Source organism: Notothenia coriiceps, unplaced genomic scaffold, assembly GCF_000735185.1.
Source record: "Notothenia coriiceps isolate Sejong01 unplaced genomic scaffold, NC01 NC01_scaffold00037244, whole genome shotgun sequence".
In the NCBI taxonomy this organism is placed as follows: Eukaryota; Metazoa; Chordata; class Actinopteri; order Perciformes; family Nototheniidae; genus Notothenia; species Notothenia coriiceps.
Window position 1 is genome coordinate 19,124,000 of NW_011369945.1, and position 13,863 is coordinate 19,137,862.

Sequence of the window (13,863 nt, forward strand, 5' to 3'; positions counted from 1 at the left end):
CATTAAAGTGTTATTAAAGCTGTTAAAGGTGCAGCTAGTTTTAATGACTTTGTATGCTGCAGGGTAGATTGTGAATTTACTCCAGGTGTAAACAAAGTATTGATTATATTTCACATCATTCATCCCAATCTGCAAAGTAACTAAAGGTATTTAATTAATGTAGTGGATCGAAAGTACACGATTTACCTTTGAATTCTAGTGGGGTAGAAGTACAAAGTAACATAAAATTTAAATACTCATAAAGTAAAAGTATCTCAAAATTGTACTTAGGTACAGTACTTGAGTAAATTAGTTACTTCCCACCTCTGCTAATAAAGATAACAATAATAATAGTCAAATACATACGGAAAGGTCGTCTGACTATTTGTGAACTTAGTTAATTTTTGTTATTTCACATTCACCTTTCACATATTCTAATAATTTTGACTGATTCTTTCAATAATGAAGACAGAGTGTATTTGATTTGGAACATGGAAAACAATGTCCTCTTGCACATCATATACTGTAGTTTAGATTAATTGAGTCCTATCCTATCCTGGAACTATTCTCATGCTGCTTCAAAAAAAATCATAAGAAATACAAAAAAATATTATTTATATGAAACCAATTAAAGAGACAACCAGTCAAAGTATCATGTTTGAGCATTTGTAAGTATGTTAAAATCACCGGGGAGATGTGTGTGTGGAAAGTGTTTTGAAATACTTGGTGTAAATGGAATTAAAATTCATTCTAGGCTTTGTATTTCTTTGTGAACTTAAAAATGGTAACAAACCAGGGCATAGGCTATGTACTACAGTATGTTGCACCTCCAGTATTTTTACAAATTACTTTGACGATGTTGACACCATCTTTGTATTTTGCAGACAATTTAAGTTTGGTCATCCTGAGTCTAGTGCTGCATTTGATATTGTACAGGTGAAAATGTGTTTGACTTAAAACAGGAGAAAAATAAAAAAATCTCATTATATTGTGTTTTATTGAACAGAGTAGGGCAGGGCTGGAAGACTGATAAACAACTACTTCACTACAAATAATCAACCTTCAGTGAATGATTGTAGCTTCATAGACAAGTAGCATCATGACCTATGTACTGTATGTTTCTTGTTCGTGGTTGAACACTTTAAACACTAATAATAGTAGTAGTAATAATACTAAAACCTTCTTTCTCCCCTCTTTAGTTTATCATATTAACATTTTGAACAAAAAACTGAAAAAAAACAGAAACCCGGAAAATATTATTTTATGTTTTATGTAGTAATCCGGCCATTATTCCAGATGTGGCGAGTCAAGACGGTTTACATGTATGAAACAACCCAGCCTGTACTGAGCAGCTTTAATATTAAACACTGAAAAACAGAATCATCATACTTGTGTTTGCAGCACACAGAATCACACCACAAAAAGTAATCATTCATAGAACAGAAACAATTATAAAAAAACAACAGCTAACTCAGTGTACATGAAAACATACAGTGTTTACTATATAATTAAAGTGTTTGACATATTGAGCTTTAGAGCACATCTGACAGTAAAAAAGGAACTTCTCACATGAAACTTGCTATGTCAGCACCATTGTAAATTCATTGTTTGTTCGTTTTTATTTCCTGACTTTTTTCTCTCTTTGATCAGTGACATTAAATAATCTGAACAAATACTTTCAGTGATCTACACTTTGCATGTATACCATATAAAGTCTCAGACATAGGGATCATTACAATAATACAAAAAAGGCACAATATTTACAGTCCAGGCAAACCTCCTAATGTAATTCATAAGGGAAAGAAACATATTAGTGTGCCAGGTTGTCACAGTTTAGATTGATACGAAGGCTCAGCCTCTCATTGAAATGTGTAAATAAGTGCCTATCTGGCAAGTCTTTGTCCGATGTGGCTCTGCTGTTCATCACTAAATTCAAAGTGTCTTTATGGCTTCTTTTCACCACACAAGATGAACTTGAAGCTACACCTCCCTCTGTCCTGTCCTCCTTGTGCGTCCTCTCCTTTGTCTTCAGGGAGTAAGTGTTGCTCACTGTCCATTATTTGCCCCTTTTCCTCGTCTTAACCAGTCTCTCCAGGGGGTTTGTGTTTTGCCCTGATTAGCGTCTGAACTCCAGGCGTTGGTTGTCCTGCTGGGCCTGCGGAAGAAGGCCATGCCGTTGGAGGTGGACTTCTTCTGAGGAAGCTCCAACTGGTGCTGGGACTTAAGCTGCTGGTTGATGATGATCTGGATGTCGTCCTGAAGGAAAGATGGACAGAAAGAGAAAATTAGCAGGAAGTCTGGACAGCGGGGACTCAACACTGTCAGCACTGCTCTCATATCATTCAAACTCAGTATATACAGTACATCAATATGACTGTATTAGATTTAAAGCTTCATTATGAAAGGGACAGTTAAAACCAAATAAAAACAACACATTTTTTTTTTTTAATCAGTCTACTCTAGACTGTTTTGGTTTGGGTTGCCAAGTGTTGCAAATATTGTCTTAAATATGTCTACTTTCTCTCAAAGATTATGGAACTGTATAGCACTTGGTTATTGGTGCTATCAGTAGCAACACAACACATATTTTGCCTAGTATGAGTGTACTGATTCAGGATTTGCTTTCCCTAACACATAACTTTCTCTGTCCCTACCAGTGTAGATCATTCATCATTTTTGATTGCTTGTAAATATTCCTATAAATGTGTGAATTATTAACAGCTATGAAATAAGAGATTGTATTTGTGGACTAGTTGATGCCAGTCTGTCACTACCCATTAAAATATTGGTAGGTGAAAAACTCTGTTATTGTTTTATTTGTGATTTATATTCTATGGGAATATTTTTGAATGACTTATTTCGTTATTATTGAGGATCATTTTTACACTTCTGCTGATAAACACGGATCCTCCCAATTATAATCTGGTTTATTGTCCCCAAAAGGTGGATGGCAGGCTCTACAGCAGATGGCTGTGGTTGGCATAGTGACTGAGCAGCAGGAGGAGACGCTGACAGAAACACCTGCCGCTCATTTTCCTCCAAACTGACCGAGCTGAGAGAGAAACAGCTGCGTCTTTCACTGACCTCCCACTGAGGACATCATGCGTCTGCTGTATACAACATAACGTATAATTTCGATCTTAAAGGTGTTCATTTAATGTACTCATATTCATATTTATGCTTTTCATAAGCAAAAGGTTTCTCTGACAGATCTGACAGGCAGTTGGTGAGAAACAAAAGGGCTGAGAAGGAGATGGTTTAATATTCTTTCTGGGAGAGTAGACTGAATGGGATGGAAAAGAGAGTTTGAAAGACAGAAAGGGATCTCACCTGCCAGGCCTCCAGCTCCTGCGACAGCTCCAGTTTACGTTGGATGGCCTCTAATAACTGGTTGTTCAGAGACATCATGTCATTTTTACTTCTGACCAACTCTGCCTCCATCAGGTTTTTCCTACAAAGAAAATTAAGAAACACCTTCAGTCACATCACTGTCACCTACAATAATCAATTCAAGAGCAGTGTTCTAAAGGAAAACTTTGAATTATGTCTCTATTTTTGTTTTAAAACATACATTTGCCGGACATAAATTCATTGATTGGTTGTTATTGTTCAAACCAAACATTGCAGAATTATAATAGCAAGTATGATAGCTGCATATATTGGATTTTTGATTATTTTCATTGAGAATATTTAGGGAGAAAATGTTTTACCTGGCTATGGCTTCATCTCGGTCTTTGATGGCCTGATGGACAAATTCAGTCTGCTCCTGCCCGCTCTGCAGCCTCTGCCTCAGCTCAGAGTTTTCCTGCTGGACCTGGACGTTCTGCAGGAGGGAGAAATGAGCAGTGTTAGGGTCACAGTGTGAAATTCAGAGCATTTATCAAAGTTTTTTTCTGCATATAACACAATTAAGGAATTTTTGTTGCACTAAAATGTAATTTTATTTTATAAATGTTAATCTTTTGATGGCTTTGGAGCTCACACATAGCCAATTTGGATCTCCTAATGTGATACCAAAGTACGTTTAAAAGGTGGTGTTTAACAGCATTATAACAGCTTGGAGTGTTTTGAAAAAGAAGATTGTTGCACTCAGGTGACAATGACACAAAAAATAAACCAAAGCACGCTAATGGAATTTGTTAACACCCATGTTTTAGGGCTAACAAAAAACTAAGGAGAGGAAATTAAAACTGGAAGATTTAAGATGTGCTTTCAAAATTTCGCTCCGTTAAATCCACTCCAGAGAAGTCACTCTGTTTGTCTGTGGAACCAGGATGGATTACAGTGACAGCAGTAAGGTCAGTTTTACTAATGCACAACCGAATCCTAATATAATGAGCTGCTGTGTGCGCTGCTCCTCCCTGACAGACGTGCTCGTTCAGCACAGTTACCTGATCTCTCAGCTCCTCCGCTGCGCTCGGATTCCCACACTGATCGCCCGTCCCCACGACAAAAGCTTGATTCAGCTCCTGGGACACAGACATTAACAAAGAGATCAGGTATCGTCCGTGCACTTCACAGAGATTTATGTATACCAAAAAGGAGCTTCTGTAGAGTTGGCCTATTTGAATGTGCTCCAAGGGAGGAAGGGGATGGGCAGGGATATTTAGTTTCAGAGGTAAATGCCTGTTAGAGGTCTGAACACCATTAAACACAACTGGACAATTGTATACGCTTGCTTGTGGCAAATAGAGGCTTAGCAAAGCACATGAGATATCAATTGCAACAATTCATTGGCATCTATTGCTTTAACAAGGACACACAATTTCCTCAGCCTGGTTCAGTGTGAGGACACCATGCTGCCTCTAACAGCCACTAGGGGGTAGATAGGCTGATAGTGATGAATGTGGTATTTGAGAGGACTTTTCTCAATGGTTAATTCTATAGTTCAATCTATTTGTAATCAGTCTAACTGGGATGAGGATACAGTTCATAAGAGGGACCACAAGAATAAGAAATATTTACAAGAATACAAACAATGAAACCCAATAACGTAATAAAGGATTACAAAATTATGAAAGATATCAAATTATAAAGATATAAAATCACAACTGTACTTTTAGGGCTTATACAACATATACACACAAAGTAAAAACAAGGGGGGGAGGGTAAGCATTTTAAGTTTAGTTGTCCTTTTATGGATTATGAAAAAACATACACTTAATATGTCCTAAGATTGTCTCTCAACAATAGTGAACATATTTGAATAATCTATATTTAAAAAGAAAGAAAAAGGCTGCTCTACATATGTATTGAATACTGATTTATAAGTCAAATATTTAGAATACAATAAGCCACAGTGTTAAATCCAGTCCTCCTTTGATTTCAATCAAAAAGGTCAGCCTTTTGTTTTGCATTTCCTCTCCTGCTCCGCATGCTCATTCAGTCTCTCACCTGTGTGCTGGATGCCTGTGCGAGGGTTTGGGCCGCTCCCTTCAGCTGGAGCAGCATGGCCTTCAGATCCTCCTGCTGACCCACGACCTCTGACCCCCCCGAGCTGTTCAGGTGCTGGGTCAGTGGGAGCAGTAACTGAAGGATGGACCCCATTTCTTGCGTTATCTAAGTTAAACAAGAGGAAACATGTTGATTTATGCAAGTTGTGACTTTAAAGAGTGAACTTTACTTTCTGTTTTGGGGTTGCTTGAAGAGTTAATTTACTCTTAAAAACACAAACACATGTTTCACTGTTTATTTTGATGTTTGTCTGTTTTTTTACCTGCCTCGGGACATCAAATGTACATTTTTGCTAACTCAGGCATATTTAAACCTTGTATATTTAAAATGATGTTTATTCCTATCCCTATCAAATAAATTGATACAGTCAATAAAAACAGTTGTTATAGTTATGAGGCTGCTGCTGTATATGGCCTACATTAAAATAGTTAAAAATAGTTTGTTTTTTTCTTTCCCCCTTTCCTTTCAGCGTGACACACATCGGTTTAGTGACATCAAGTATTTACACACTGGGAGGTGCAAGCATAACCTCATCTCTTTATTTAACTTTCTTGAGTCAAGTATATCACATGGTGATACTGTCCTCATTAAACATCATCTTGAGGTTTCACCCCTTCCGCTTTCATACAGCAAAATGATGATACATTTACAGACACAAGGGTTAACGTGCACTGAGCTGTTAAACAAGGAAACTCTCCTACACTGTGGCTATGACAAACAGGAAGTGTAGTGTATGACTCATGAGTGCAGTTAAACATCAGATTGTACTTCTGGAAACAAATGTGGAAACACAGCGGGGCAGAAAGACAGTTTTTCAGTTCCCACCAAGACATAATCAAAGCAACGAGTCTTATCTAATCTTTTGTAGTGTCTTCACTTTAATACATGACAATGTCCCACCTCCTGTCTGTCCTTGCATCAAACACAAGTCACACTGTCCTTTGAAAACTAGCACAAAATGTCCTGTCAGCATGTCGTCTCTATGCCACGACATGTATACATGTTTCTTTAAAAATTCCACTTTCTCCTTTAGGTTTTTCTGGTGCCATTATGCTGTTATGTCACTTTGCAGGAAATACTTTGTTTAATATTCGTGTTTCCAGTCATCACAGGAAAACTACTTTCCCTCAAAACAGTCATGAATCATTGTGGGCAGGACTACAAAGGCATGAGAACAAAACTAACTCTTGCCAACCACATTATGGAGACAATGTCGGTTCAGTCAGTCCCAAACTATACTCTTCTGCTATTTCTGTCAGTCACAGTCTTCACCTCTTAGACAAGAATGTTGTCTGAGAGGTATTTCCTACATCTGGGCAAAGATCTACTTTCACTTCCCATAGTTATTCTGCAGCAGTGATGGTTTTGTGTTTTAAGAACAATTCAAAACTGTATCCAGTCGCTTACTGCTAAGAATGATTGATATGGATGAACAGATACATTCTTCATCACCTTGTACATAACTCATACGTAGCACATGTCCTAGAAAATAGACTGAGAAACAGTTTTATCAATGTGGTCACGCAGAAATATGTCAGCCAGTGCAACAGTGAGGCTCAGTGCCGCTGCATTGGATATAAAGATGAGCTATGGGTCAATTCTGTAGTAGGAACGATTGTTGGTTTGGGATTTTTTTTTTTAATGGGATTTCTTGACTATAAGAAAAAAATGTATTTTAATTTTTTATATTATATTTTTATTATATCATAACTTAGTACTTTTTTCTTAACTTAGGTAACATTAAGCTGTCTGTGGCTCTTTCCTGCTGTAACGATGCAAATTTCCCCTCTGTGGGACTAATAAAGGTATTCTGATTCTGATAAAGATTTCTCATATAAAGCATAGGTTTTTTTCTCTGTTTAATTTCGCTGACCAGATGTTTTCAACCAAATATTTCTCCTTGTCTTGCCCGATGGTTTAAACACTGTAGTTTGACTTCAATCTGCTTCAGTACCTCTTCTCTGCTGACTCCCAGCGCGGCCGTCTCCAGGCTGCTCTCCAGCTCGGACAGCAGGGAGGTTTCTCCGTGGCTCCTGCCTTCCTGCAGGGACACCTGCTCCTGCAGCTCCTCCACCTGGGCCTGCAGCTGTTCTGAGCGGCCCTGTGCCGCCTCCACCTCCTGCCACGCCTCGGAGAGCTACAACACAAGAAGGTGCATACACATACTTTAAACATAGAGGCAAAACAACAGGCACAATAGTGCATTGTAGGTAAGCACCCAACAACCAATGAGGGAAAGAAATGCCATTCTTCGGTTATATTCATGATAAACAGATATAAGGACACAAAAGTGTTTTTACCCAAGGCCATGTGTGCTTTTTAAAAAGCCACGATTAAAATAGTTTCTGCTACTGAAATCCAGACCTGCCAGATTCCAGCCTGCAGCCTCACATGAAACTAAATGAACATGTGAGGAATCCAGAATTGTGAGGGAAAGACACAATGCCGGGGATGAGCTGATTGTTTAGCAATGCTCTCCACCATCCTGCCGAAACCCAGGCTGCCAGGCAGGGAGCAGAAAATCCCTTTGTTATCGAATGCTCTTTCATTCATACAGCGACCGCACTGAGCTGCTTTGTTTCGCCCCGGCTGTGTGTGTTTGTTTACCTGCTGGCTGTGCTGCTGTTTGAGTTGGTCGTGCAGAGCCAGGCGTGTTTGTAAAGAGGCTAAACTCGCCCTCAGATCTGCGTTTTCTTGACACACACTCTCTATTCGTTCCTCCAGCACCTGCTCCTTCTGGGTGAGACGCAGCACCTGAAAGCACAAAAACAAAGCTCTTAAATATGATAAAAAAGTTACCACATATCTGCCAGGAAAACTCTCACAAACTCCTACTATGCTGTTGAATCAATCTATATCAGCAAACCAATGTTGAAATATGTGATTTTCTTCTTTTTAAAAGGTGCCAAATGAATTTGTTTTCCCTGGAGAAACAAAAGGGAGCTGCTTTCCATCGTTTACTGTGAGAATGTCACTTTCTTTCTCTATTTTGGAAACAAGGAGCCAAAAGTGTTGTTGTGTGGTTGCATTAAACATCAGTGTCATTCATTGTTTACTGTCGACAGGTCTTTTCTAACAATATGTTTATCCAAACAAGAATGTGGATTTGTAATTGCAGGTTTCTGAGGGTGGTCATTTGTCATTTAAGAGTAAGCTTAAAGGTGGGGTAGGTAATTTTGGAGAAACCAGATCGAGTGCGCTAGAATTTGAAAATACACAGCCGGAAAAAATCTGCCACTTCCTTACAGAGCCCCTCCTCCAACACACACGAACATGACCAATGAGGGCACGAGATAAGTTTGTGCACAGATGGAAGGCTGACAGGCAGGTAGGCCATCCAGTTATTTTATCCGGGCTGGCTAAAATTATTGGTCGTGCTTTTTACAGCGCTACGGCTTCCACAGATGACATTTTTTTATGGATTTATTGTCAAAGTATTTAAGATATTCTTTGCTATCGGGATGTTAAGAGCATTCCATGGAATATAACAAAAAGTGTATCTCAAGCCTGTTTCTCAAACTTACCTACCCCACCTTTAAGTGTGGGAACGGATATTATCTCTTTTGAATCTCTTTATATTAATATTATTATGTTCTTCATGTAATGGAAAAGTTGATTTCAAAACTTAAATCACAACACTCAAATTAAATGCAACACGGTAAAGCAAAAAGAACCAGCAGCTGGCAACACAATCACCACTTTTGACAGGAAATAGAGTATAAGAAAACACAGACTTGCTGGTGCAGTTTGTTCTGGTCGTCGTGTCTGTGGGAGAACACGATGCTCACAGCACTGACATTTTTTTTAGCTGACCATCCTTTTTTAAATTCAGGATTTAGCTTTGTAGTGGTTGCAGCATTTAGTGGTACATATGTATTGTTCATGTAAGTTACCTGCTCCCTCATGGCACTGATCAGCTCCTCGTCCTGCGGCCTGTTGTTGCTTCCTTTTTGTTGGAGCTCCTGTTTCAGAGCTTGCAGCTCGCCGGACATGGCTCTCTCCACCGCCATCGCCTAGAGAAAAAATACACGGAGCACATGAGAATCAAAAAAAGGTAAAAAACATGTGGCTTTTAAATTCTCAGAACAGCCTTCCTTCTGAATTGCGTTTACCTTTAGGAGGGATCAAAACTTTTTTAGCAAAGCTTGCCTGAAGGATGAGCTTTAAGAGACTTGAGGACACAATCTTGAATCTTAAAATAACCACATATATAGCATAGTTCTAAATCCTGTAATCTAGACCCTGAGGAGAAGGAGCACAATATGATACCTGACAGAAAGGTGGGGATTAGGTGAAATTGAACATGTGTTGGGTATGTTTTTTGCTGCTGGCCATGCACACCAAGAAAACGAAAACGCGAGCTTGTTTTCTTTACTGTCTTTGTAAGAACTGCTCCTGGTTACAATATTCCCAGCATGGGAACCCAGTGACCCCCAGAGATGTTTGAAGATACAATCGAAAGGGGTCACAAGATGATTAAAGGGTAAAGAAAGATCAAATGTTTCTTTTTTTTGTAATAAATTGTCTCTTTTCTTTTTATATTTTAAATTTTTCAAACGTCTAAAACTCCTTAAGATAAAACTATTTGAAAAGGATTTTTTGTTTTGTTCAACAAGTCATACCTGAAACTGAACCTAAGATCATGACCTGTGATGAAGGGTAATGTGTACATATTGGATTTCTTTTTTAAAAGGCACCATGTGGAGTTTCTGGTCACTCTTAAGACTATGGAGCAATGTTATGTGTGTATTCACAAGTGAGAAAGCGCAGCAAAGGGATGTACAATCCTAAAACATGTCACAAGCCAAAAAGACTGGAAACTACAAAACACAACCTGACTGCTGTGAGCACTCACGCATCCAGAGTACAAAATGATTAACCAGTCACCGCCAAACCACGTCATATTAAGATTTAAATAATGATTTATTTCTTGTTGACATTGTTTTTCCTTGGTTATCAGGAAATCAGCTACTTCCTCAACACTTGGCTCTCAGACACAAATTTCGAAACATAAAAAGAAAAGTAAAAAAACTGGGATCTTGACGGATCTGAAGCCCCGGTGAACACCCACCCGTTGCTCCCCCCCTCTCGCTCAGTTCCCCTTACTCAGCAGTGTGGCGGGCCCCTGTCAGGCCCTATCATTGCCACATAATACAAGATGAAAGGCCGGCCCCCGCAGCAGATGGAGCAGAGGGCATCTTGGTCTCGGCTGTGACATCACCATGCCACATGAGACAAAAGTGTGGCGGAGGGCAAACTTGGACTTCATTAGGGTGAAGTGGAGTGGGAGTGGGGGTGGGGGGTGCAGCTTGTGTGTACGTGTTTGCAACAGTGTACGAGGAAGTGAGGCAGGCGTGAGGGCTAAAATTAGCGGGAAGACAAGATTAAATCTGGCGCTGATGGAAAAAAAAAACATTGCAAGCAGACACACTTTGAGGAGGATAAAAGGGGGGGGGGGCTTGTTGAACATTTGTATCCATGAGTGAGTCGTCGTTACTGCTGCCTCATCTCGTCAACACGGGCCCCTTCTCCACAATAGAGGCAGCGACCCACTGAGAATCACCAAAACAGGAGTGGAAGGAGGACGCTCCATTTGGTAGAGACACAGAGATGACATCCCCTCACACGGCCCCCCGAGCCTCCAGCCATCCAAACGCTGAGGTACCCAACAGCTGACGACCCAAGCTACAGACGAGGGCCTCAGGGAGCATACAGAAAAGATAGCTCTCCCCTGGGATGATGGGATGTTTGGGTATGAGGGGCAACATCAAAGGAGCAAATGAAAGATTTATATCTCTCCCCAATGTATATTGTCTTTCCCTTTTTGTCTGTGGGCTGCGTGATGCTTGTGGAGGGGGCAGAGGTCACGGGGGCTCGCCTCAATTCAAGCATCTCTTTTTACAATAACGGAAATCTCACAGCATGGGATTTGTCACAGTCGTCCAATAACTCACTGGGATCCACTGTGAGACAGGGGAGGTGATGCAAGGTCATGAGGTCATGTAACACTAGGTGGAAAGCAGTAGGTGAAAAGGTAATGTGTTTACCACATAAAGACTAAATCACCACCTGTTTCCTTTACACCCAGTTTCCCCTTAAGAGAAACGCAGTGGACCAAATGTTTGACCTGCAACTGAAAATATATTTATAATCGAATGATCTGCCAATTCTCTTTTCAATAATCAATGAATAATATGGACTTTGAAATCTCAATAAGTAGTATAGATGCTTAATTTAGTCTATTACTCAGTCAATATTTTAAAGGATTCAACATTTATTTGTTAGGCAAATGTTAGGCAAATTTGCAGCTTCTCAAATGAAGAAGAAGATGAAGGAGATTCAACTTATTGTCATTACGTAGTCCTGAACCTCCCTAAGGATATGTTATTGAATTCTTTGCCCGGGAAACGTTGTAAGTAAATATTATTATCAATTCCAGTTTATCATTGAATAACCATACTCCCTTTCCAGTATGGCATTTCATATCCAGCCAATTTGTTGATATCCCAGTTTCGGTGGAAAATGTTCTTGCACAAGAGTCCAATTTAAGCAGAAAAATACCTTAATCTCCCTTTTCCAAGTAAATAATGTCGTAATTTACTAGCTCCCCAGAATCAGATGTTATACATTTCCTTGCTAAACATTCACTGAATCACATGATAAATTCAATTGATTCAGTGAATCAAAGCTTGCCTTAATGTTCTCACATTGTGTGTCTGTTACAGTAACTATAACTAATATTATCTGAAATAAAAAACACCCTGACATCAGTCAACACTCTCGTATTTTAACACCTACTTTGCTCTGCTCTGTCTAAACAGTTAGCACTGACCCATGTGACAATCTGGCACACGTCAACATTGTTTTTAGCAGCTGCTTCCTCCAATGCACTAGAATGAAAAGTCACGGTAAACCGTTCCTCTCACATCAGAGCTTTGCTGGTAAACATCAGCATTTCTTTTTCGCTCAGGTTTCCTTGGTGCCATTTACAGACAGACCACCTCCTCCAGATTCCTGTCATGCTCTGGTTACACTCTCACAGTTAGGATATAGTGTTTCAAGCTCTCTGAAACCTACTACAGTTTCATTATGTGTAGATTCACAATCCATAACAGAAATACTGCAGATGGAAATGATGTCAATTGTATAATTGAACAAATATGTACAGGTTGTACAGGTTCTAACATTGTCTTCTCGTCCCAAATGTAAATATTTACTATCATTGATGTATAATATGAGTTTTCTGTTTGAAGTCGTATAAAAAAAGACATTTGAAGACGTCATGTGGGCATTTAAATGTACTGTCCTCCACCATATCATAAAGACAACAATCAATCAATATCAACCCTAATCTGCAATCCAATCAGGACATACTGTAAATAATACATGTCCCTGTTCCAGTGGTTACTTTGGGAACGCCTGTAAACACCCATACACACAGATATACAGACACAACTCACCGCGGCAGAAGCAACAGTTCTTTCCACCACGTCCGGTAAAAACACGTCAGACATGGAGCTTCTTTACTCTCTTTCGTTCTTTAAAACATTCACTCTTTCCTCTTACTGTTTACAACCACACAGAGTACAGAGTTGCCCATGTCTGATGCCAAATAAAACATTTTTCTTCACTTCCTTCTCCCCGAACAGAACAGAGATAGCACCTATTATCTAAATTGACTTTTTCCTGAACTTCTAGGGAGTCTCTTTTCCTCAGTAAGTGCTTCAGACGGGGGCAAGACAATCATTATTCTTATTCGGTGGACCTTGACTCATGGGGGCGGGGGTGGTTCACTGTTGTTTGGATTCATTTTTAAATTTTGCCAGCTCAGGTCTGCTGTTCATTTCTAAACGACACTAAGAACCACTCTACTAGTAGTGCGTAACGCAGCACGTCATGACTGTAATGTTTAGTGAAACGTTCTCAGGCTGGAAAAACACTGAAGGATGTCCAGCTGCGTGATCCAATCAGCTCCTCCATGTTCATTGATAAGAGGCAGTAAAATATGTCACCAGTTTGATTCTCCTCCAATTGTTTCCTAAGGATTCTACACTGAAGATCATTAATGTTTGACTTGAAGACGTATGAGCTGATAATGATTTGAATCAGCTGTATGTTGCCAAGTCTTTTTTCCATTACGTAATATAGGTACCCAAAGACATTAGTAATAGATGGCTTCATGTTATAATAACTGGATCAGGTTAAATAGATTATAATGTTCTCATGTAAGGCTGCAACTAATGATTATTTTCATGATCGAATCATTTGCACATTTTTCTCCCGATCAATCAATTATTACATAAGAAGATAGTGATTCATGCCTTTCACTAGGTAGAGTCTTAAAGTTGCGTTTTGTTTAATCAACAGTCCAAAACACAGAGATGAGCAGATGTATTGTGTTTGCCATGATATAAGGAAAGCAGAACAAAT

The 13,863-nt window shown here is 39.4% G+C and overlaps 1 protein-coding gene across 1 annotated transcript; it reads right to left on the reverse strand.

Moving 5' to 3' along the window:
- Positions 1 to 982: 982 nt before the first annotated feature.
- LOC104964914 (bicaudal D-related protein 1-like) lies at positions 983 to 12,971 on the reverse strand. Its single transcript, XM_010793814.1, has 9 exons — positions 12,894 to 12,971; positions 9,327 to 9,446; positions 8,041 to 8,187; positions 7,388 to 7,570; positions 5,374 to 5,538; positions 4,371 to 4,448; positions 3,690 to 3,802; positions 3,310 to 3,430; positions 983 to 2,235 (listed from the first exon to the last, which is right to left on the reverse strand). Exons 1-9 carry the CDS (start codon positions 12,945 to 12,947, stop codon positions 2,026 to 2,028), a joined length of 1,191 nt encoding a protein of 396 aa, XP_010792116.1. The 5' UTR covers positions 12,948 to 12,971; the 3' UTR covers positions 983 to 2,025.
- Positions 12,972 to 13,863: the final 892 nt, after the last annotated feature.

Excerpts from the sequence above, each read along its gene's own strand:
- LOC104964914 (XM_010793814.1), bottom strand. The coding sequence starts at position 12,947 with ATGTCTGACGTGTTTTTACCGGACGTGGTGGAAAGAACTGTTGCTTCT. Across the intron at positions 9,447-12,893 it reads GAACTGTTGCTTCTGCCGCG|GCGATGGCGGTGGAGAGAGC; the intron begins GTGAGTTGTGTC and ends TTTTTTCTCTAG. Across the intron at positions 2,236-3,309 it reads AGGAGCTGGAGGCCTGGCAG|GACGACATCCAGATCATCAT; the intron begins GTGAGATCCCTT and ends TCTTTCCTTCAG.